General features: G+C 37.3%; 1 protein-coding gene across 9 annotated transcripts in view; it reads left to right on the top strand.

The window, feature by feature from the left end:
• LOC135196353 (glutamate receptor ionotropic, kainate 2-like) overlaps positions 1–26,188 on the top strand; it is a 358,070-nt gene that overhangs the window by 246,289 nt on the left and 85,593 nt on the right. For all 9 annotated transcript variants that reach the window (XR_010310392.1, XM_064223121.1, XM_064223122.1 and 6 more), the window contains exons 3-5: positions 9,707–9,862; positions 11,985–12,169; positions 15,278–15,426. Coding sequence is in view for 8 of the 9 variants with exons in the window: in XM_064223121.1 (XP_064079191.1) it covers positions 9,707–9,862; positions 11,985–12,169; positions 15,278–15,426 (490 nt within the window). In the remaining variant the exon portion in view is untranslated. The remainder of the gene's footprint in view (positions 1–9,706; positions 9,863–11,984; positions 12,170–15,277; positions 15,427–26,188) is intronic.

Genomic DNA, 26,188 nt, shown 5'->3' with positions numbered 1-26,188 from the left:
GGACGAAATTATTATCAACTAGAAAATTCCCCTTCGGTTGACATATATGAAGATATATTAATTCCTAGGTAGGGCTAATTGGATATTAAAGGACATTTGTAGCTTAAAGCGTGTATATGAATCGCGGTGATGTGATAAGAATTCATATATATATATATATCTAATATATATATATATATATATATATATATATATATATATAATGATATATCATATATATATATCTATCTATATATATATAATATATTCTATATGTATTATGTATATATATATATATCTATATATATATCATATATATATATACATACATATATGTATCTTATTATTATTATTATTATTATTATTATTATTATTATTATTATTATTCACTCAGTAGATGAAACCTATTCTTGAAATTCAAGCTTCCAAAGAATATTATTGTCCATTAGGAAGAAGTAAGATGAAGTAAAGGGAAATACAGAAAAAAGAGATTATATTATTAAAGAAAAGAAAATATGTAAGTTAATAAACAGATGAAAATGTATTAAAATGCAAGAAGAATGATATTAGGCTAGTAATGCATAGCCAGTTTCGCTTTTCAATGAGACTGCCATAATAAACCTGGCCATCTGCTTATCAGAAACTGATACGAAACATTCCAACAAACGAACGAACGAACGGGAATACTTTATAGCGAAGCAATTTCCTTTATGTAAATGTGGAGCCTGGGTTCTGATATGCACAGCAGGGTTAAGTGGTCCGTCCTGCATTGCAAATACTTTATACACATCCCCGAGCGCGAGGCTATTGCAAGAAGCAGGAGTGTATTATCAATCTTGCATCTTTTTTTTCATATTTTTTATTCTGAATTGCATCGTGGCAATCTGTTAATCAGGAGATTAAATGTGTTTAGTCAGTTTCATCTATAATGGATCATTTGTATGCTAATGTAAGCTTGGCTTCGACGAAGGTATGTCGGGTTGAATGTCATCGTATCGCTTCCACGAAAGGGGGAATTGTTTTCAGCTTCACAAGTCAGTTTTAAAAATGGGAACTATTATTGGGTTGGTTTCATTTCTTAGATATTTTTCCTCTTCTTGCAATGCGTGTAAGATCCTGTTGTCATGAATATTTGATTTTTTATAGCAGATTGCCTTCTAATTCTAGCATTTTTTGTGCATCAGGTAAGCAATGTAAAATCGCTGCTGAAGACGTTCTATATTGACGCGAGACTTACTCACCAAAGTACGAGACAGTCGACCTTCGTATGAAATATAGCATTTAGGGATCCTTCATAAACTAGAAATTCTCTTATTGTTATTTTTCTGGTTTTACGGACAGATAAAAGTGATCATCAACCCCCCCACCCCGTTACAAAGCTTCATAAATGCGGGAAAATAATGTCCTTACAAATGAGATAGTCCCTTCATGATGGGTTCATAAACTGGGGGAGAAACTCACTTCCTCCAGGGAAGGGTGTCCTCTTTTTGGGGGGTGGGAAGTTTGGGGGGTGGGGGTCATCATTGTGCCGGGAGAGAAGTGGGCGTCTCAAATTATCGACAGTTACAGATACAGCCTAGCTACTAACCCGCTGATCCAGAGAATATGGATGAAGTCATTGGTCCTCGGGGGAGATTTGACACATTACGAAGAGCTCAAGTAATTTTATTTATTTTTATTTATTTATTGTTATAATTTCCCTTTGATATCACAATGACTTGACGCTGTGATTAAACCACACCACATTCCCCGTTGGTGCCTTTGTTGTTGTTGCTGCTTTATTATGTTTATTTGATTTATATTTTTATCATTTTATTAATTTATTAATTATTTTTTTTATTAATTTATCTCTTTTTTTCGGTTTTCCTATTATCTTCTGTACATTCTTTCAAATGAACAGTAAAAACCATCTCCAAACTGTAACCAGTCGAAGTCATCACCTTGGTATAACCAATAAAGGTCACCTTACTGTAACCAGTCAAAGTCATCACCTTACTATAACCAGTTAAAGTCACCTTATACTGATAACCAGTCAAAATCAATCCACCTTACTATAAACATTAAAAGTCATCTTACTGTAACCAGTCACATTCATCGCATTACTATAACCAGCAAAAGTCACCTTACTGTAACCAGTCAAAGTCATCACCTTACTATAAACATTAAAAGTCATCTTACTGTAACCAGTCAAAGTCATCACCTTACTATAAACATTGAAAGTCATCTTACTGTAACCAGTCAAAGTCATCACCTTACTATAACCAGTTAAAGTCACCTAACTGTAACCAGTCAAAGTCATCACCTTACTATAACCAGTTAAAGTCACCTTACTGTAAACAGTCAAAGTCATCACCTTAATATAACCAGTAAAAGTCACCTTACTGTAACCAGTCAAAGTCATCACCTTACTATAAACATTAAAAGTCATCTTACTGTAACCAGTCACATTCCATCGCATTACTATAACCAGTAAAAGTCACCTTACTGTAACCATTCTAATTCATCACCTTACTATAACCAGTAAGAGTCACCTTACTGCAACCAGTCTCATCACCTTGTTATAACCAGTAAAAGTCACCTTACTGTAATCAGTAACAGTCACCTTACTATACCCAATAAAGGTCACCTTACTGTAACCAGCCAAAGTTATCACCTAACTATAACCAGTAAGAGTCACCTTGCTATAACCAGCGAAAATCATCACCTCGCTTTAACCAGTGCACGATTTTCACGGCAGCCATCGACAAACGCCTAAAAATCCCACGTCATCCACTTGAGAGTCAGAGGAAGAAGGGAAGAAAAAAGAAGCCTAAAAAAGACACCGAATATTAAACTACCGGTGCATGAAGACCCGGGAAATCAACAAGACGGATATTTGGCTATCAAACACGGCCATCTCTTTCGCCTGCGGAATTCTTGCTCGCGTTTTGGTGGTGGTAGTGGCTGGTGGATGCTCCACTCCGCTCGATTTATTCCTCTTAGCTGTAACCTTACCTTACCTTACATACCTTACCTTACATCTTGTTCGGTTGCCCCAGGTCCCTCAGTGTGAGGCACCTCTAAAAGGGAAGAAGAAGAGCGAGATATGATGCTGCTCGATGATAGAGGAGAGAGAGAGAAGAGAGAGAGAGAGAGAGAGAGAGAGAGTATGTTTGATAAACAAGCAAAGAATCAATGGTAAAAATGTTCTGTTACAACAGAATTCCATCTCTGTATATTTTTGGTGTTTTTATTAGAAGCAAAGTATGTATATCTGTCTATCTATCTAAGTATATATATACATAAATATATACAATGATTTTTATCACATCACCGTGATTCATATACACGCATTAAGTTACAAATGTCCTTTAATATCCAATTCACTCTACCTCGGAATTAATATATTTTCATTTGCGTTAACCGAAGGGGAATTTTTTTTAGTTGATAATAATTTCGTCCTCTCGTGGGTACGAACCAGCAGCGCCCAGCGGACTGAGGAGAAATCAGGACGTCAGAGATGTTATCGACTCGGCCACGAAGGAAAGAGAAACGACGGAGTACTGCAAGGCCTTTCGACTTCTTGTCCTTTAACTGAGCAAGTCTGCTAAGTCTAGCGCTAAGTAAAGGACGAGTAGTCGAAAGGCCTTGCAGAACTCCATCGTTTCTCTTTGTTTTGTGATTTTGTCTTTATTATATATATTCATCACGTTCCACATTTTTATGATTTATTTACACTTATATACATATATACTTATACACACACACACACACACACATATATATATATATATATATATATATATATATATATATATATATATATATATATATATATTATCATCGTATTTTTGCAGTGGATTTCTAATTTCACGAGTATAAAATTTTTGTATTTACACTTATATTAGTCTTTGTTTTAATTTCTCCCTTGAATGTTATTTTATATATATATCCTATAATGCTTCTTTGCTTAGTAGACACAAACGTTAGAAAGCCAGCTAACTTTAGGATGATTAGAGAAACATTACGTAATATAGTCACGTGTATACATAATAAATAACCCATCAAGCTTATTGGTAAAAGAAACCACAAACTGTAACTAGGAACTAAGGAGGTATTTACAGTAAAAACATTAAATACTAAGCATTTAACGTGGCTTGAGTAACGTGTATTTATTCACAGTAAAACAGATCAAATATTAAGCATATAAGGTACTCGATTCAAGTATATTTAATTACCCAAAAAGTCCCCTGCAGTTTTTCTGCTCATCTCAGTACCAGCCACAAAATCAAGCGGTGTAGTTTTCCACTAATTGATTGGTATTTCCGTCCTCATTGCTATATTCAATCATTATGTTGTTACCGTCTTTGCTTTTGTCGCTTCTTTCATTATTATTCTTCCCATTTTTACAATTATCGTCCCGTGATTAATCACAATTCGGTCACTTCTCTTTTTACCCCATTCGTATTTTTATTGTGATTATTATATCCTAGCCATATTTATATGTCGTTACGTCATTTGTACTTTCATTGTTTCTATTACTCCCTTTTATTATATTCATTTCTTTTGTTATAATTTTCAGCATGTTTTCTTATTATTTTCCATTTGTCATTTATCTTTGTTGTTCTAATTTTGTTATAATTGCAATAACCTTTTTTTTTATTTCGATTTCCACCAGTTTTTATTTCCGTCGTATTTCCATCATTCGTTTCACCCTTTACTGTTATCTGCAATGTTCTCTTTTCCTATCTGTGTTATCGTTATCTTTATTATCTTGTATAATTAGCAGGTAATTTATTATCTTGTATAATTAGCTGGTAATTTAAGTCAACCGCCGACTTATTAAGTTTAATTTCTCTTCACTAATTATTTAAGCAACCTTTATTCATTATATTTTCGCTATACCCTTCTTTATGGCCTAAGTTTCTTCTTCCTTATTCACCACCACTATCATCATCACCACCGTTACCGTTTTTATCACCAACGACGTCATCACCACCACTATCGTGTTCGTAAGCACAACTTTTATCATCACCACCATTACCGTCATCACCATCACTATACAGTATTCCTCTCCACCGACGTCGTCACTTCAAACGATGTCATCACCACCACTATCGTGTTCATAACCACAACCTTCATCACCACCAATAGCGTCAACACCGCCACCACCACCACCGACGTCATCACCACAATCGACGGCATCACCACCACCATCACCGACGTCATCACCACCAATATCGTCATCACCACCAATATCGTCAACAACACCACCGACGTCATCACCACCACCGATGTCATCACCACCACCGACGTCATCACTACAGTCAAACACCCCACCGACGTCATCAACACCATCGACGTCATCACCACTACCGACGTCATCACCACCACTACAGTCAACACCACCACTGTAATCATCACCACCACCGTAATCATCATCACCATCGACGTCATCACCATCACGACGTCATCACCACCAAACAGTCACACCACCACCGACGTCATCACCACCATCGACGTCATCACCATCACCGACGTCATCACCACCATCGACGTCATCACCACCACCGACGTCATCAACACCACTATTGTCAACACCACCACCGACGTCATCACCACCACCGACGTCATCAACACCACTATTGTCAACACCACCACCGACGTCATCACCACCACCGACGTCATCACCACCACCGACGTCATCACCTACAGTCAACACCACCACCGACGTCATCAACACCATCGACGTCATCACCACTACCGACGTCATCACCACCACTACAGTCAACACCACCACTGTAATCATCACCACCACCGTAATCATCATCACCATCGACGTCATCACCATCACCGACGTCATCACCACCACTACAGTCAACACCACCACCGACGTCATCACCACCATCGACGTCATCACCATCACCGACGTCATCACAACCATCGACGTCATCACCACCACCGACGTCATTCAACACCACTATTGTCACACACCACCGACGTCATCACCACCAGCTGCGTCATCAACAACCACTATTGTCACACCACCACCGACTCACACCACCATCGCGTCCATCACACGACTATCGTCCAACACCACCATTAAACGTCATCACCATCACATACAGTATTCCTCTCCACCGACGTCGTCAACTTCAAACGATGTCATCACCACCCTATCGTGTTCATAACCACCAACCTTCATCCCACATAGCGTCAACATCGCCACCACCACCACCGACGTCATCCCACAATCGCGTCATCACCACCACCATTCACCGACGTCCATCACCACCGATATCGTTCATCACCACCAATATCGTCCAACAACTCCACCGACGTCATCACCACCACCATGTCATCACCTCATTCAACACGCACCACCGACGTCATCAACACCATCGACGTCATCACCACTACCGACGTCATCACCACCACTACAGTCAACACCACCACACTGTAATCATCACCACCACACGAATCATCATCATCACCAGCGACGTCATCACCATCACCGACGTCATCCCCCACCACTACAATTCAACACCACCTCCCGTCATCACCATCGAGTCATCACCATCACCGCGAAGTCATCACCACCATCGACGTCATCACCACCACCGACGTCATCAACACCACTATTGTCAACACCACCACCGACGTCATCACCACCACCGACGTCATCAACACCACTATTGTCAACACCACCACCGACGTCATCACCACCACCGACGTCATCACCACCATCGACGTCATCACCACACCGACGTCATCACACCATCGACTTTTCATCACCACCACCGAACGTCATCAACCCACACCTAATTGTCACACCCACCACCGACTCTCACACCACGACGTCATCACACCACCTATTGTCAACACCACCACCGACGTCATTCAACCCACCCAATACGTCTCACCACCACGACGTCATCACACCACTATCGTCAACACCACCACCGACGTCATCACCACCAATATCGTCATCACCACCACTACCTTCAACACCACCACTATCGTCAACACTACCACCACCGACGTTATCACCACTAATATCGTCAACACCACCACCGACGTCATCACCACCATCGACGTCATCACTACCACTATCGTCAACACCACCACCACCATCGTCAACACCACCACCACCGACGTCATCACCAGCACCACCAACACCAATAAACCTAATCGCCGCCCCAAGCTACTAATCCTCTCAGAAGTTGTTTTGGTAACGTAAGAAAAAAATGGATGTTTATCGACGCTGTTCTGCCATGTTTTTTTTCATCTTCGATATTTTTAAAAGACTCGAACTGTATCATTTAAACTGTTTATTATTGAGTGAATGAAGGCTCGATGGAGCTTAGAAAATATTTTTTTTTCTTCACATTATCCGATCAGGGATTTTGGTTCCTTAACGTTTTTACTTTTATTTCTGAAGTTGTGTTCATTTTTAGTTTTCTGAAAAGAAAACGGTTGTGCCGGCTTTGTGTGTCCGTCCGCACTTTCTTCTGTCCGCACTTTCTTCTGTCCGCACTTTTTTCTGTCCGCCCTCAGATCTTAAAAACTACTGAGGCTAGAGGATTGCAAATTGGTATGTTGAGCATCCACCCTCCAATCATCAAACGTTTCAAATTACAGCCCTCTAGACTCAGTAGTTTTGTATTTTATTTAAGGCTAAAGTTAGCCATGATCCTGCATCTAGCAACGATATAGGCCAGACCACCACCGGGCGTTGGTTAACGTTTCATGGGCCGCGGCTCGTACAGCATGACACCGAGACCATCGAAAGATAGATCCGTTTCCGATGGCCAAGAAAATACTGAAGACAGAAAACACTTCAAAATCCGATGTACTGGTTCGTGAACTCCATCATAAGCTTCATTGCACTATTTTTTCAGTTTACTACTTCTGTCTTTGGACTGCCAAAAAATCCACGACGACACTAAGGCATAAAACGACTTCTAGTGCTGTTATTTAAAAGATTTCTGTCAGTAATAAAAAGTTTAGCTTCATTAGTGCCACCAAATGCATGGTAAAGTATCTATATCAATACCAAGACATAACACTAATTCTAGGGCAGTAATTTAAAAAGTTCACTTCAGTTAATGTCAATTTTAGTTACATTAGTACCACAAAATACATGGTAAAGTATCTATATCAATACCAAGACAAAACTACTTCTAGGGCAGTAATTTAAAAAGTTCGCTTCAGTTATTGTAAATTTTAATTTCGTTACTGCCTCAAAATACGTGGCAAAGTATCTGTATCAATACCAAAACATAAAACCACTTCTAGGGCAGCAATTTAAAAAGTTCGCTTTAGTTATTGTCACTTTTAATTTCATTAATGCCACAAAGTAAATCATAAAGTATCTATATCAATACCAAAACATAAAACCACTTCTGGGCCAGTAATTTAAAAATTATGCTTCAGTTATTGTCAATTTTAATTTCGATAACGCCGCAAAATTCGTGGCAAAGTATCTATATCACCAACGAGACTCATTAAACTTTATGACCCTTAAGAAAATACGTGAGACCAAGAGCAGTTTCACAGACGCGAGCGCTGCTGGCGTCACTATCTTTATATATGAGAAATGCTGGCTCTGATTAGTGCCATTAGATATAACGAGTCAGTGGCAGGTATTGGAAGGTGTATTGCCTTGGTGTAAGTGTTAATGTCGAACGTTTGTTATTATGCTAGGTGTAGGTGAGCAGTTTCTTTTCAGTAACAGGTGTGGCGATGGTGATAGCTTTTATTAGGTGTTTACTAATAGATAATTGATGTGTAGGTATTCATTTGCAAAGAGCAATCAGTATAGCACTTTACGTCCACCATTCAACCCAGTTATAATTTAGTACTATAGTAGATTCACATCAACCGTGCATCTGACCTTTATGCCAGTCCCTTACGACGCTCCTGATTGCCTGTTGATAAGCCAGTCACAGGGCTGGAAGCTCTCAGTCTCTCGAGATAGTTCACATAGGCAGGAGTATGTTCCACCTCTCCTGAGAGATACTTTTGACAGACAAATCCCTCAGGAGAGGTGGGACATACATCCTGCCTCTGTGAACTCTCTCTAGAGACTGAGGAGAGTTTCCAGCCCCGTGATTGACTTATCAACTGCCAATCAGGAGCGTCGTAAGGGACGGGCCTAGACATCAGATGCACGGTTGATCTGAATCTACTATAGCAGGATCTTTTGGGGGGATAATCAGAAATTGTTCTCGTGGTCACGAGAAAGAAGAGGCGATGAACTCATGTGTTTCAGAATAAAAGTTGCTAATGGAATATATATATATATATATATAGTATATATATATATATATATATATATATATATATTATATATATATATATATATATATATATTATATATATTCATATATATATAATATATATATATATATATATATATATATATATATACGTAAATGTATATGCATATATACAATCATTAAGCTACAAATGTCGTTTAATATCCAATTCACGCTATTGGGTATATCTCCAAAGGGGAATTATCATCCAGGGGAATTTTCTAAGTGACTAATGGATTGGTACTGAGGTGTCTCGAACACCCGACACGGTACCTACCAACGTATACTCCAGTCGACGTCCAAACCACTGAGCCATCAGGGTATTAAACGAGATTTGTAGCTTAATTTCAATTAAATGTATGTGGTATATGTATATTATACAATTTTGCCTGAAAACTCATATTTCTAAATCTATTTTCTCCTCCCAGGTGGTTTATTCGATAGCACCGACGATCGCCAGGAGGAGGCCCTGCGGTACGCCGTCGACGCCATCAATAGCGACAGGAAGCTTCTCGCGCATGCGCGCCTGTCCGCGCAGATCGAGAACATCCCCAACAGCGACTCCTTCCGGGGTTCAAGAAAAGGTGAGGAATGGTTCTTTGATTATGATGTTTTTTGTGGGCTGTTTTATCACGTTTTCTTTGCAAGGTGGTTGTGGTAGGTATATTATAAAAGGGGTTGATTGTTAAATCAAAATTTCGTTTTTGAATTTATTGTCAGCGATCATACAGCAGTGTCTGTTTAATTGTTCTGATGGTTGCCTTAGGCCTATACCTCTATAAATATTTTAAGAAGTCTTTGCTCTTTATAAGTATAATGTAAATAAAGACTTTTTTCACTTTATCGATAGATCTTAGTACATACTGTCACCCCTAAAAAATCTTAGTATTTAATATAATTCCCAAGAACTATAGTTTTGACTATAACTGATTCACTTAAGGTAGATTCTTGGATGAGCCCTATTCTCCCGAGACGTTAGTTTGGCGGCCGCTGATTGGCTGGGAACTGCCTACCTCCTGGTACCAGCCAATCATCGGCCTCCAAACAAACGTCTCGTGAAAATAGGGCTCATCCAATAATCTACCTGAAGTGAACCAGCTATAAGTATAGCAATCGCTTTATCTTATGAATCTTTCGCTTCAATAGACACCACCAATAAAGTCTATTATTTATAGCCTCGCTCCAAGGCTGTTTTGAAATTGTATTAGGCAGAAGGAAATCGTCGTGCAGGCCACATAACGTATATACAATCAGTGCACCTCATGCGATGTACTGTAGACATTACTTAAGGTTCTTTGCATCGTCTTTTCGGCCCCTAGCTGCGATACCTATCATCCCTTCTACTGTATCTCCGTTCGTATTCTCTTTCTGCCATCTTCCTTCCCACCCTATCCTAACAATTGATTCATGGTAATACTAAGTTACTCCTCCTTTTACGTCTTTCAACCCTTCTTGCTGTCAATTTCCGTTTCATGGCCGAATGACCTCATAGCTCCCAGCTCTTTGGTCTTTGGCTTAAATCCTTATATTCTATTCTGTGAAATATTAGGGCGATTTTTATTTGAAGGGGAAAATTCGACTCCATCTCCCGAATATCCCACATTGCAATTGTGGAACAATTTGTCATTACCCCTACCGTAGGCACAGAACCCCCCTGGGGTGAGGGGGAGGGGGTTCACGACGAAATTGCGGAGGGGGGTTTCTAAATCCCCAGGGAAATAACTCTGAATGTAGATTCAATTTCCGACGAATTTTGGCTGAATTCTTGGCGTACATGTATGCTTCAGGGTGGGTCATCGAGTTTCCTCTTTTAATGCATGGTTTTATTTTCTTGGAACGTACGAATGCCCACACTCGCACACACACACACACACACACACACACACACACCTTGTACACATAAAAAATACATACGCCAATATTAAGCTACAAAAGTGCTTTAATATCCGGTTCGCTCTACCGCTATTCAATACTAATACTATATAGAACACCTCATATCACTATATAGTTTGGAATAAATATTTGCAAGATATGTATATTTTAACACTATTGAACACTATATTATACTGTGTACTTATATTTGAAACTAATAGCCATTAAATAAGTTACGAATATGGATAAAACCAAAACATAATCTAAATGTCTGGTTATTAATATAAGAATATAGGCTGTATGTCTTATAATTGTAATATTTATCTTTATTGGTATTCTTATTGATATTAAAGGTTGGCATTCATGTTTTATTAGTTATATATTGAATTAGAATCGATTTGTCTTTATAACTCAAATCAGCGAGCTTGGGAAATCACCCCGAGAATTTGATTTCATTAGCTTTGCAAAGAATTTGATTTTATTCTCTTTTCGATTGAATTGATTTCATTGCATTTTAAAAAACTGATTTTGACCTGCCTTTTCAGAAAACTTTATTTTGCTGTTTTTTTAAAGAATTTGATTTCGTTGTCTTCTCAAAGAAGTTGATTTCATTGCCATTTCAAAGAAGTTGATTTCATTGCCTTTTCAAAGAACTTGATTTCATTGCCTCTTCAAAGAACTTGTTTTCATTGCCTTTTTAGAGAACTTGTCTTCATTGCCCTTTCAAAGAACAAGATTTCATTCCCTTTTAAAGAACTTATAACGTCATTGTCTTTCCTAAGAATTTGACTTCGTTCTATTTTCTCAAAGAACTTGAATTCGTTGTCTTTGCAGTGTGCTCTTTGCTCAAGTCCGGCGTGGCGGCCATCTTGGGACCCCAGTCCGGACAGACGTCTGCGCATGTGCAGTCGATCTGCGACGCCCTGGAGATCCCACACATAGAAAACAGATGGGACTTCCGACTCACCAGAGACGCTTACTCCGTCAATCTCTACCCTCATCCCTCGTCCCTTGCGAACGTATGTATCTTGATAGAGTTTGTTTTACGTTTTTATTTTAGAAAATTTTTTATTTATATTTACACCAACGTTTCGGGCATCCTTTCTCATCTTCATGGCTATAAGTAGAATTAGTTTACGACGATCATAGACCTGAAGATGGGAAAGGATGGCCGAAACGTTGGTGTAAATATAAAGAAGAAATTATCACATGTGTTCTTGCTTTCTTATATTATTATTAGCATTATATTCCTCAGTTCTATTCATAATGATCTTTCCTTTTTATGAATAAAACCAAACCATTATTATTATTATCATTATTATTAATATTATTATTATTATTATTATTATTATTATTATTATTCCTCAGTTCTATTCATACTTATCTTTACTTTTTTTATGAATATAACCAATCAATTATTATTATTGATATATGATTCCTCTGTTCTATTCTTACTGATTTTTCCCCTTTATGAATAAAACCAAACCATTATGATTATTATTATCATATACATTAATCCTCAGTTCTATTCATACTGATCTTTCCTTTTTTATGAATAAAACCAAACCATTATTATACCACACTGGGTGGTATTTATAGTGTAGGGTCCCGGGTTGCATCCTGCCTCCTTAGGAGTCCATCACTTTTCTTACTATGTGCGCCGTTTCTAGGATCACACTCTTCTGCATGAGTCCAGGAGCTTTCTGAAAAAAATAGTAGTTTCTAGTCAAAATCTGACGTTTTCTTACAATGACTAATTTGTATGCAATAAAAGCCTGTATATCCTCAAAAAAATAGCGAATACAAAAGCTATTATATTATTATTATTATTATTTTTTTTTTGCTCTCGACAGTCCTCTAATTCGCAACTGGGTGGTATTTATAATGTGGGGTTCCGGGTTGCATCCTGCCTCCTTAGGAGTCCATCACTTTCTTACTATGTGCGCCGTTTCTAGGATCACACTCATCTGCATGAGTCCTGGAGCTACTTCAGCCTCTAGTTTTTATAGATTCCTTTTCAGGGATCTTGGGATCGTGCCTAGTGTTCCTATGATTATGGGTACAATTTCCAATGGCATATCCCATATCGTTCTTTTTTCTATTTTCAGGTCTTGATACTTATCCATTTTTTCCCTTTCTTTCTCTTCAACTCTGGTGTCGCATGGTATTGCGACATCAATGAGTGATACTTTCTTCTTGACTTTGTCAATCAACGTCACGTCTGGTCTATTTGCACGTATCACCCTATCTGTTCTGATACCATAGTCCCAGAGGATCTTTGCCTGATCGTTTTCTATCACTCCCTCAGGTTGGTGCTCGTACCACTTATTACTGCAAGGTAGCTGATGTTTCTTGCACAGGCTCCAGTGGAGGGCTTTTGCCACTGAATCATGCCTCTTTTTGTACTGGTTCTGTGCAAGTGCCGGGCATTCGCTTGCTATGTGGTTTATGGTTTTCATTTTTCGTATTACACTTCCTACATATGGAGAGATGTTATTTCCGTCTATCGTTCTTTGAACATATCTGGTTCTTAGGGCCTGATCTTGTGCCGCTGTTATCATTCCTTCAGTTTCCTTCTTGAGCTCTCCCCTCTGTAGCCATTGCCATGTGTCATCGCTGGCTAGTTCTTTAGTCTGTCTCATGTATTGTCCGTGCATTGGTTTGTTGTGCCAGTCCTCTGTTCTGTTTGTCATTCTCCTGTCTCTGTATATTTCTGGGTCTTCGTCTACTTTTATTAGTCCTTCTTCCCATGCTCTCTTTAGCCACTCGTCTTCACTGGTTTTCAGATATTGCCCCAGTGCTCTGTTCTCGATGTTGACGCAGTCCTCTATACTTAGTAGTCCTCTCCCTCCTTCCTTTTGTGTTATGTGTAGTCTGTCCGTATTTGCTCTTGGGTGTAGTGCTTTGTGTATTGTCATATGTTTCCTGGTTTTCTGATCTATTATTATTATTATTTATTTTTTTTTTTTTTGCTCTATCACAGTCCTCCAATTCGACTGGGTGGTATTTATAGTGTGGGGTTCCGGGTTGCATCCTGCCTCCTTAGGAGTCCATCACTCTTCTTACTATGTGTGCCGTTTCTAGGATCACACTCTTCTGCATGAGGCCCGGAGCTACTTCAGCCTCTAGTTTTTCTAGATTCCTTTTCAAGGATCTTGGGATCGTGCCTAGTGCTCCTATGATTATGGGTACGATTTCCACTGGCATATCCCATATCCTTCTTATTTCTATTTTCAGATCTTGATACTTATCCAATTTTTTCCTCTCTTTCTCTTCTTCAACTCTGGTGTCCCATGGTATTGCGACATCAATGAGTGATACTTTCTTCTTGACCTTGTCAATCAACGTCACGTCTGGTCTGTTTGCACGTATCACCCTATCCGTTCTGATACCATAGTCCCAGAGGATCTTTGCGTGATCGTTTTCTATCACTCCTTCAGGTTGGTGCTCGTACCACTTATTACTGCAAGGTAGCTGATGTTTCTTGCACAGGCTCCAGTGGAGGGCTTTTGCTACTGAATCATGCCTCTTTTTGTACTGGTTCTGTGCAAGTGCCGGGCATTCACTTGCTATTATTATTATTATTATTATTATTATTATTATTATTATTATTATTATTATTATTATTATTATTATTATTATTATTATTCAGTTCTATTCATACTTATCTTTACTTTTTATGAATAAAACTAATCCATTATTATTATTAATCTATTTTCCTCAGTTCTATTCATACTTATCTTTCCTTTTTTATGATGAAAACCAAACCATTATTATTAATTATATTATTATTCCTGAGTTGGGTTCATACTTATCTTTACTTTTTATGAATAAAACCAAAACATTATTATTATTATTATTATTATTATTATTATTATTATTATTATTATTATTATTATTATTATTATTATTATTATTATTATTCCTCAGTTCTGTTCATACTTATCTTTACTTTTTTATGAATAAAACCAAACCATTATAATTAATATTATAATATATTATTCCTCAGTTCTATTCATACTTAACATTTTTTGGAATATCCTGGCATGCTTACCAAGCTAAATACGATCATGCGGTTCCTCATTTTCATTCATACTTGACGTCCTTTTTTTGGATCATCTTCCCAGGCTTACATGGACGTCCTAAGAACTCTCGGATGGAAGAAGTTCTGCATCATCTACGAGAACAACAACGGCCTCATACGAGTCCAGGAACTCCTTAAGGATCAAAGCTTCGACATCAATCTGAGGCAGCTGCCGTACTCGGACGATTACAGGTTAGTGCTAACACTTCAAATTCCTTTTACTGTACCTCCTTTCATATTCTCAAGGTTCTTTTTCAGCTGCTGCTAACACTTTAAATTCATTTTACTGTACCTCCTTTCATATTCTCAAGATTCTTTTCCAGCTGCTACCCCTTTAAATTCCTTTTACTGCACCTCCTTTCATATTCTCAAGGTTCTTTTTCAGCTGCTGCTAACCCTTTAAATTAATTTTACTGTACCTCCTTTCATATTCTCAAGGTTCTTTTCCAGCTGCTGCAACCCCTTTATATTCCTTTTACTGTACCTCCTATCATATTCTCAAGGATCTTTTTCAGCTGCTGCTACCCTTTAAATTCCTTTTACTGAACCTCCTTTCATATTCTCTAGGTTCTTTTTCAGCTGCTCTAACCCTTTCATTCCTTTTACTGTACCTCCTTTCATATTCTCTCTCCTCCATCTTCTTGTCCTCAAGTCTCTCCTAATTTTTGTTTCATAGTGCAACTGCTTTGAGGTTTTCCACTTGTTACACCTTCCAAACCTTTCACTCTCAAGTTTCCCTTCTGGGAATGTCTTCATCTTAGGTCCCAGGGCTTGGTATTTGGCTTAAATTCTAGCATATTCCTTCTTTCCTTTTGTTATCCATGACTTGTTTGTTTAACGTCGATGATTATAATGCACATTTCACGTTATATTACCTCTGCTACATTCGTTTGCCGTCGGTGACGCTATATTTTGCCGTTATACAACGCATTTACCAAGAGATCTGTCTTGTATTTTATAAACCACGTATCATAGATTAAAATCTGTTCGGGAATCATGCCTCAAATCCTCGCTATTTTAGATAAAGAAAAAATGTTAATTACTTCTCGCGAGTATATAAATATTAAGGGCAGTCGCCTGAATACCTAAACAACGAATTCCAGAGAATTCATTCATATCCTCTAATGTAAAATAAACTGAAGTAGAAAACTGCTAGACGCATAAGCTATTCGGGATAAACACTCGGAGGTCGAATGTAAACACACGCATGCGCAGTATGCGCAAAAGACAAGGTTGCCTTATTTTTCCATTGTGGCAACACTGACGCTGTCCCTCACGACAATAACGTCGCGATATCACGCATTTCCTAATCTCATACATACTAATTAGGCAATTTGCATGGCATTATTGCGAGGAAGCCGAACTATATCTCTTTTTATGATTTCCTTGCGAGTTGACTGCTGACGAATGTTCTGCAAACTTTTCAAACTGACGACGTCCGCGATATGTGGTCGCGTTTTAAACTGGTAATACTGCGTCCCGTTGATGCAGGACATATGTCAGTCGCTTGTCCTGCTGATGGCGAAGGAGATCTTTGCATATTCTATTGAAATTTATACTTATTTGGCTGTTTTCTGCTATTTTTTTTGTAAATAACGTCTTAGCTTATTTATTTGTGCCATATTTTCTGTTTGCGAATTATTTTCGTCTGGGTCCTGATATCTAAAAAACAAAATACAAAAAAAACTGACGTAATATTTCCCCTAAGTTATTCAAGCAGCTGATCTCTTCTAATAATAATAACGTTATAAAGTCTGGACAGGAATTTTTTTCTTTTTGGGATTCTTACGTAACCAAGAAAATCCTTAAGATAATAATTTGAGATTGAATATTATGCTAAATTTCTTTAATAACTGTATCCATTCCTTCATATTTTTGGTTATCTAACTCGTAAGGTTAATAGTTTTGTTCGTTTGTCACTCTTGTTATTATTATTATTATTATTATTATTATTATTATTATTATTATTATTATTATTATTATTATTATTATTATTATTCAGAAGATGAACCCTATTCATATGGAACAAGACAACCAAAGGGGCATTGACTTGGAATTCAGAATCCCAAAGAATATTATGGTGTTCATTAGGAAGAAATAACAGAGGGTAATGGGAAAATATGGTTTTAAGTCAAAGCTTGATTTTTGTTATTTGACAATGTATCCCAATTTTTGACAGAAAGATGCGTCCCAATTTTGACGGAAAGATGTGTCCCGTTCTAGTTTTTGACAGAAAGATATGTCCCAAATTTTTTGTCTGAAACGTGAGTCCCAATTATTGACAGAAAGATGTGTCCCAATTTTTGACAGAAACATGTGTCCCAATTTTTGCCAGAAAGATGTGTCCAATTTTTTACAGAAAGATGTGTCCCAAATTGTTTGTCTGAAACGTGAGTCCCATTATTTGACTAAGAAAGATGTGTCCCGCCAATTTTATTGACAGAAAGAATTTGCTGTCCCAATTTTTGGACAAGAAGAAAGATATGCCATTCCTCTGCTCGCATCCCCACCTCGCATTCTGTCCTCCAACTTCAAGGTGTCCTCATTCTGTGTGCAACTACGCAATCGGTTATGAAAAATCAAAGAAAACATCATCTAAGTTAAAAAAAAAAGGGGGGTTGGGGTGGGTAACTGTATACGGAATCTGATCACGTTTAAGCTCCCGTCCTAGGCCCAATATTTCTGTGGAATGAGTGGCTCCCTTCGTTGTTTTCTGAACTGTGGTGAAAGCTGATTTCTGTGGGTTACCCAAGACTTTGGATGAAATGTTGCAACTGGAGAGGAAGAACTTGGATTCACTTAGGGATTCTGGTCTTCTGTGCATTTTTTCAATCATTGATTTTTCGGTGTGGTTCTCCTCAATACATTTTTTGGAGCAACTAAACGAGAATTTAATGGAAGCTGTTCTTTGTTTATTTAATCATCGTTATAGAAGTTGTGACCACACACACACACACACACACTCACACTGACGGCATTCACTTTAACCCTAAATTTGTTTCTATTTATGAAAGTACTTGACAATTACGAGTTCCAGAATTTTATTATTATTATTATTATTATTATTATTATTATTATTATTATTATTCAGAAGATGACCCCTATTCATATGGAACAAGCCCACCAAAGGGGCCACTGACTTGAAATTCAAGCTTCCAAAGAATATTAAGGTGTTCATTAGGAAGAAGTAAGGGGCGGTAAAACGAAATACAGAAAGAGGAGATACCACTTATTAAAAAAAGAAATTAATTAATAAATAAATAAAAATGTATCAAAATGCAAGAAGAACAGCATTAGGGCAGTAACGCATTGCATTTTTGCTTGATCTTCTGCATACACGCATACACTGCATGCACTGCTGCTTGCGTAACGTGAGGTGATTTCATCCAAGAAATGACTCCTTCACTCTATGTACCTCAGTGAAAAACATGCTGTTCGATTATGAATCCTATTACTTATTTCCCCTCCTCGCGCGAGTATCTCCGATTCCAGGTTCTTACAGCTCTGTGCTTGCATCTTCTGTGCTTGCATCTTCGTGCTTGCAGCTCTGTGCTTGGAAGATTAGCCGGAATTACGATGGTACCATTAATGTCCCGAAACAAGCGTAGACTAATCCTCAGAGATTTCGCTAAATCAGAATATGAACTCCTCCCTTTTAGCTGTAACCTACATAATGAATATTGCGCTTACGAGAGAGGTGGATAAAGAGGGTTTAGTGAGAGAGAGAGAGAGAGAGAGAGAGAGAGAGAGAGAGAGAGAGAGAGAGAGAGAGAGCGCACCTAATCCCTTAACATTTTTGATTAATCGGACAGAAATTGAGGGAAAGTCTGGGGAGGTCAGGTGAAAAAATAAGAGTTGAGAGAGAGAGAGAGAGAGAGAGAGAGAGAGAGAGAGAGAGAGAGAGAGAGAGATGGCACTTAATGCTATCATTTCAACTTAATTGGACAGTAAAAAAAAACAGTCAGTGGTCATCAGAAAAAAATAAAGGTTTGATGCAAAAGTTTTATACATGTATATGTTTAGAGAGAGAGAGAGAGAGAGAGAGAGAGAGAGAGAGAGAGAGAGAGCTAGCTTGATGGAATGAAGCCTCATATTAGTAAGTATTGGGATATACCAGTATGATTCAGTAGCAGCATCAGCAGGCAGCAGGAGTTGCAATTCCTCCTGATTTAATCTGTTGCACGAGTCAGCTTTAGTAATCAAATCAGAGGTCTGACTTTGAGGTGCCGCTCGAGTGTGTTAATTTTGCGAGGTTGTCAGGTGTATGATGTTGAAACGGAAGCCTTTTATTATTATTATTATTATTATTTATTTATTTATTTTTTTTTTTGTCTATCACAGTCTTTCAATTCGACTGGGTGGTATTTATCGGGTGTGGCGGGGGGCGGGGGCGGGGGCGGGGGCGGGGGGGGGGGGGGGGGGGCGGGGGGGGGGGGGGGGGGGGGGGGGGGGGGGGGGGGTGGGTTCTGGGTTACATCCTGCCTCCTTAGGAGTCCATGTGCGCCGTTTCTGAGCGCACACTCCTCTGCATGAGTCCTGGAGCTACTGCAGCCTCTAGTTTTTCCAGATTCCTTTTTAGGGATCTTGGGATCGTGCCTAGTGTTCCTATGATTATGAGTACAATTATTATTATTATTATTATTATTATTATTATTATTATTATTATTATTCAAAAGATGATGAAACTCATTCATATGGAACAAGTGCGCTGAAACCATTGACAACTATTGACTGTAGTTTTTGTTTGATTTAAGGTCAAAGTTATCCATAATCGTACTTCTGGCAGCGCTATAGATACCAGTAACATGGGCCACCACCGGACCGTGGCTGAATTTTATGGACCGTGGCTGAGGCCACCACCGGACGGAAAACTAGATTGCAAAGATGTTTTTGGAAATAATAAGTAAACGTATGTCATTTACAATTTTCCGTCCAACTGATAATGTGAAACAAAACCCATCCTTAATGTATTAGCGATTGAAATACACCTGACTCACACTACATAGTTAAACCTAGACCATTAGAAGTGAGGAATTTGAGAGAAATCAAACGTGTGCTCTTATTTCAGATGACATTTTTATTCAACATCATGAAGTAGGTGAGGAAGAGGAATGAGGTATAAAGAAGGACAAGACAAAGAGGAATGAGAGGTGTCATCTCTGAGACTTGAGGAATGATGCTTAATCTCCCAAAGTCACATTTGAGATGAGTGATGGATTTGCCACCCCCCCCCCCCTCCCCATCCCCCTCTACTTCTTCTGTGTCCCTTCCCTGCCACCCTCACCCCCCAAAAAAAAAGCATCGTGTAAGATGAAAGAGAGAGAGAGAAAAAAAAAATATTAAGTTTTCCATTGTAACTTCAGGATATGAGACTCTGTTTATTTTTGTTGTTGCTAATGCAAGATATAAATGCTTCATCATGAGATTCTTTGACCTTCATTCCAGTATGCTTTAAAGATTTGATGTGCTTCCAGTATTCTATGAGACTCCTTATCGTTTCAGAATCCTTTTAATGATTCTCAAGTTTTCCAATGTCTTTCTTTCAAACGGTTCAGTTGATCCTAGTGACATCTCTAGACATCTTCTTTCATTCCAGTATGCTTTAAAGATCTGATGTAATTCCAGTATTCTTATGAGACTCCTTATCGTTTCAGAATCCTTTTAATGATTCTCAAAGTTCCAATGTCTCTTTCAAAGTTCCAGTATCCTAGTGACATCTCTAGACATCTTCTTTCATTCCAGTATGCTTTAAAGATTTTATGTAATTCCAGTATCTTAGGAGACTCCTAGTTCCAGAATCCTTTTAATAATCTCAAGGTTCCATGTCTCTTTCAAAGTTCCAGTATCCTAGTGACATCTCTAGACATCTTTTTTCATTCCAGTATGCTTTAAAGATTTGATGTCATTCCAGTATCCTTATGAGACTCCTTATCGTTCCAGAATCCTTTTAATGATTCTTAAGGTTCCAAGTCTCTCTTTCCAGTCCAGATCTTTCAAAGTTCCAGTATCCTAGTAGATATCTTCTTTCATTCCCAGTATGCTTTAAAGATTTGATGTAATTCCAGTATTCTTAGGAGACTCCTTATCGTTCCAGAATCCTTTTAATAATTCTCAAGGTTCCAATGTCTCTTGCAAAGTTCCAGTATCCTAGTGACATCTATAGACATCTTTTTTCATTCCAGTATCCTTATGAGACTCCTTATCGTTCCAGAATCCTTTTAATGATTCTTAAGGTTCCAATGTCTCTTTCAAAGTTTCAGTATCCTAGTAACATCTCTAGATATCCTTTCTTGTGAGAAGCCCTTATCATTCCAGTATTCTTGTGGAACTACTTGGCGTTCCCGTATTCTTAAGAGATTCCTTAACTTTCCAGTATTCTTGTGGAACTTCTTGGCATTCCAGTATCCTTCTGAGATTCCTTAACATTCCTATGTCCTTGTAGGTAGTGAGACACTCTATTGTCCTTTTTCAAATCTTCTACTTTCTAGTACCCTTGTCGTAAGACTCCTGGACATTCCAGTATTTTTTTTTACAAGTCTCTTATATTCCAGCAGCCCTGTCAGTTGTCTTTTCTTAACTTTCCAGCGCTGTCGTAAGACTCCTGGACATTCCAGTATTTTTTTTACAAGTTTTTTTTTTATATTCCAGCATCCTTGTCAGTTTTCTTAACTTTCCAGGGCTGTCGTAAGACTCCTGGACATTCCAGTATTTATTTTTTTAGGCTTCTTGATATTCCAGTATCCTTGTCGGTTTTTTTAAACAGCCTTTTATCCTAATGAGACCCTTATAACATTCCAGTTTTCCTTACGAGATGGTTCAGAATTTCCAGTTTAATTTTTTGTTAGACATTAGCAACATTGGAATTTCTAAAAATTCCTAACATTATCTTTCTAAGAATTCTTATTACTGCAGCATCCATGCGAGACATCCCAAGGTTTTAAGCATCCTTAACGAGAGGCTGAGAAATTCCAGAATTCCAGTTATCGTAATACTATTCCAGCATCATCTTGCTTGCCCAACCCGGACGTAAACATTTCGCCATTACTAGGGTCTGTTTCCGCCTTAGTTCCCCAATTACCTCAATCTGCTTCCTCTGGACCTCCCCAAATAACTTCCTTCTGTTTCCTACTTGCTAAGCTGGCCCCCCTCTGTGGTAGGTCCTAGATGTAACCCCTCCCACGCCCCCCCCCTCACTTCCCACCTCCTTTCTCCTACCTCCCCTCCACCCGTCTCCTCACGAATTTTAGCCTTGTCGTTTCTTTCGTTCATTCGTAATGTCTAAGACAGAGGAACGGAGGTACATGTCTGTTAGACATTTTGGATTGGGATTATTGAAGGAAAAAGACATTTAAAAAATAACAAGACTTGAGGAGAAAAATAAAAAATGCATGAATTTTCCAAGCATGCGATTTATTCAACTTTATACGAAAAGGGCTTCTGAACACCTAACTTATTCACGGTTATGGAGGGTTTTTGTTGTTGGTGGAAAAGAACAAATAAAAATAATTATTTTTATACTAATTATATATAATTACTATGCGTGCAATCTGGAATATGATGTTTTTTTATTTATATCTGTTTTTAAAGGCTAGTAGTGGAGGAAAAGAATGAAGTCAAGTAAATATATAATTGAACTTACATGTTGAAACTTTCTCTGTCTCTCTTTCACTCTCCTGAGCATTCATATAGAACACGCATGATAAAATTCTCTCTCTCTCTCTCTCTCTCTCTCTCTCTCTCTCTCTCTCTCTCTCTCTCTCTCTCTCTCTCTCTCCTAGGAATTTATATTGAACTTACATGTTGAAACTTTCTCTGTCTCTCTCTCACTCTCTTGAGCATTCATATAGAACACGCATGATAAAATTCTCTCTCTCTCTCTCTCTCTCTCTCTCTCTCTCTCTCTCTCTCTCTCTCCTCGGAATTCATATTGAACTCACACGTTGAAATTATTGACCACGTCAGCAGGTTTTCCCGTAACCCTTGTGCATGTTAAAAGTATTCCCCGCCTCTCTTTTTATTTGAGACTTCGAATTTCATAAAGAGTAATTTATGCAAGTATTTGAAATTCCTGTCATCGTATAAAAATTCTTTTCAGTCACTTTTTTTCCAGCCTGTTTTTATTCCTATTTACTGTGTATGTTCCATGGGAATTATTATTATTTTTTTTTTCATACAACAGTTGTTGTTTTTTTTTCATTTAGTTTCAGTGAAGGTTCTGACGAATAAACTTTATTTCATTTCTGGCAATTGGAAACTTTTTTTTTATTCTAGTTTGCATTGATTAAGAACATTACACACACACACACACACACACACACACACACACACACACACATATATATAGTATATGTGTGTGTGTGTGTGTGTGTGTGTATATGTATATATACATATATTATATAGATATATTATGTGTGTGTGTATATATATATATATATATATATATATATATATATATATATATATGTATGTATGTATTATGCATATATATATACACTATATATATACATATATATTATGCATATGTATATACTATACATATGTGTACATACATACAACTTGTGCTGTCACAGTTTCAGATGAAGAGCCCTGCTGCAACTGAACATTTAATTCACCTACACGGAAATTAAACCACCATCAGCGACCACCACTGAAAAAAAGAAAAAAAAAAGCTTTCTAGAACCAACTGCACAAAACGGGAGGGAAGCCGCGTTCATACCGTAGCCAAAATATTAATTAAGTTCCGTTATCGGCGAATGAACGTCGCTTTTAACGGCCTAATTTTATGTCACGAGCGTCCGAAAGTCAATAAGGGAACTAATACCGTTTTTAGCGAGCATAAGGAAAGGTCGACCCCTTTTTAATCTTGAAGCTGCTAGGTTACTTGCTCGCTCGACTGTGATGTTTTGCAGTGGCAAGAATACACAGAGAGGTTGGGAGGTGCCTATATGTTATATATATGTATGTATATATGAATAATTATCACAGCATCGTGATTCATATACATCGTGATTCGAGCTACAAATGTCCTTTAATATCTAATTCGCTCTACCTCGGAATTAATATATTTCGATATATGTAAACCGAAGGGGAATTTTTTTAGTTGATGATTCGTCCTCTCGTGGGTTCGAGCCCCCGACCAGCGGGCAGTGAAGGAATCAGGACTTCAGTGATGTTATCGATTCGGCTAACAAGTGAAGGTTATAAGTTTATCCCGACTCCGACCTTACAAATGACCGTCGAACTCGTGTATTCGTAATTAGGATCGATATCCAACCCCTTCTACCATGTTAACAAATTCGAACGTTTGCCTCACTTAGCCATATTATGAATAATTATCACAGCACCGTGTTTCATATGAATTATTTTTCCTTCTTCTTATTCGTTTTCTTCTTCTTCTTCTTCTTCTTCTTTATTGCATCACTGGTTATGTCAGACTTTCCAAACATGCAGTGTTGTAATATATGATCATAGAGCTTTGTTTCCATAATGTTTTTATTTTTTTTTATTTTCTTTTACATCAGATCTTAGAATAATCTTTCCATTTCAGCAATTTAAAAATGATGTGCTTTTTCTAGCACTGAAACAGGATCACAGCTAATTTCGAGGTAAAGATATTCATAATGCAAAAAAAAAAAAATTTTCATACAATATTCTGATACAGAGTTCATATTTCCTTGTAATAAGTCGAATCTGACCTATTTTATATTACATTCGCCAATATTTCACGAGCTGAGTTTCGTTTATTTTTTTCTTATATCTATCTTTTGTCTAATGTATTACGTATTTCTATTTATTGATTTATACTTTTTTTTTTAATTAGTGAGAGTTCCTCTTTCTGTATTTCCCTCTTACTTCTTCCTAATAATGACGAATGCAATAATATACTTTGAAAGCGTGAATTTCAAGTCAGTGGCCCCTTTTGTGGGCTTCATCTTCTGAATAATAATAATAATAATAATAATAATAATAATAATAATAATAATAATAATAATAATAATAATAATAATAATAATAATAAACTAAGGAACCTCCGTAACGAGGCTATAATATTGACAATCACGAGCCACAGTAGTGTACAATAATATATTTTAACACTACTGTGGCTTTTGATTGTCAATAATAATAATAATAATAATAATAATAATAATAATAATAATAATAATAATAATAATAATGAATAACCACCCAGTCGAATTGGAGGACTGTGATAGCAAAACATATAAAATAAAAACAACAACAAAAATAATAATAATAATAATAATAATAATAATAATATAATAATAATAATAATAATAATAAAATAATAATAATATCTGCTCCATTTCCTCAAAGGATTTGTCTCTTGTTCGTTACCCCTTTCTTTTATCAGACGTATCCTTTTAAGCTCTGCCTTGAATTACGGAAAAGGGGGAAGAAATAAAAAGATAAAAAAAAAAATTATCCGCTTTTTCCATCACCATCCGTCATTTCCATGGCGTGTTGGAGACATGTTAGAAGCCTCTTTTTTTTATTTTTTTTGTTTTTTTTATTTTATCTTTATTTTGCTTTTTTTATTTTGCTTTTTTGGATCCAGTATTTTTGCGCTTGTTGATCCATTTTCCCTGGATGTTATCATTTGAACATTCCCTCCCAGTTCTGGTAATATCTTTCCCATCTTTCTGTCTGTATGTGTGTGTGTGTGTGTGTGTGTAGTAATGTGAGTGGTCTGTTATTCGTTTGATTTATATATATATATATATTATATATATATATATATATATGTGTGTGTGTGGGTGTGTGTGTGTGGTTGTGTATGTATGTATATATATATATATATATTATAATATATCTATATATATATATATATATATATATATATATATATATATAGTGTGGTGTGTGTGTGTGTGTATATATATATATATATATATATATATATATATATATATCTAATATATATATAATATATATATGA

Source organism: Macrobrachium nipponense, chromosome 17 (genome assembly GCF_015104395.2).
Source record: "Macrobrachium nipponense isolate FS-2020 chromosome 17, ASM1510439v2, whole genome shotgun sequence".
In the NCBI taxonomy this organism is placed as follows: Eukaryota; Metazoa; Arthropoda; class Malacostraca; order Decapoda; family Palaemonidae; genus Macrobrachium; species Macrobrachium nipponense.
Note: the sequence above shows the minus strand (reverse complement) of the source record. Positions and strands in the feature narration are given on the sequence as shown.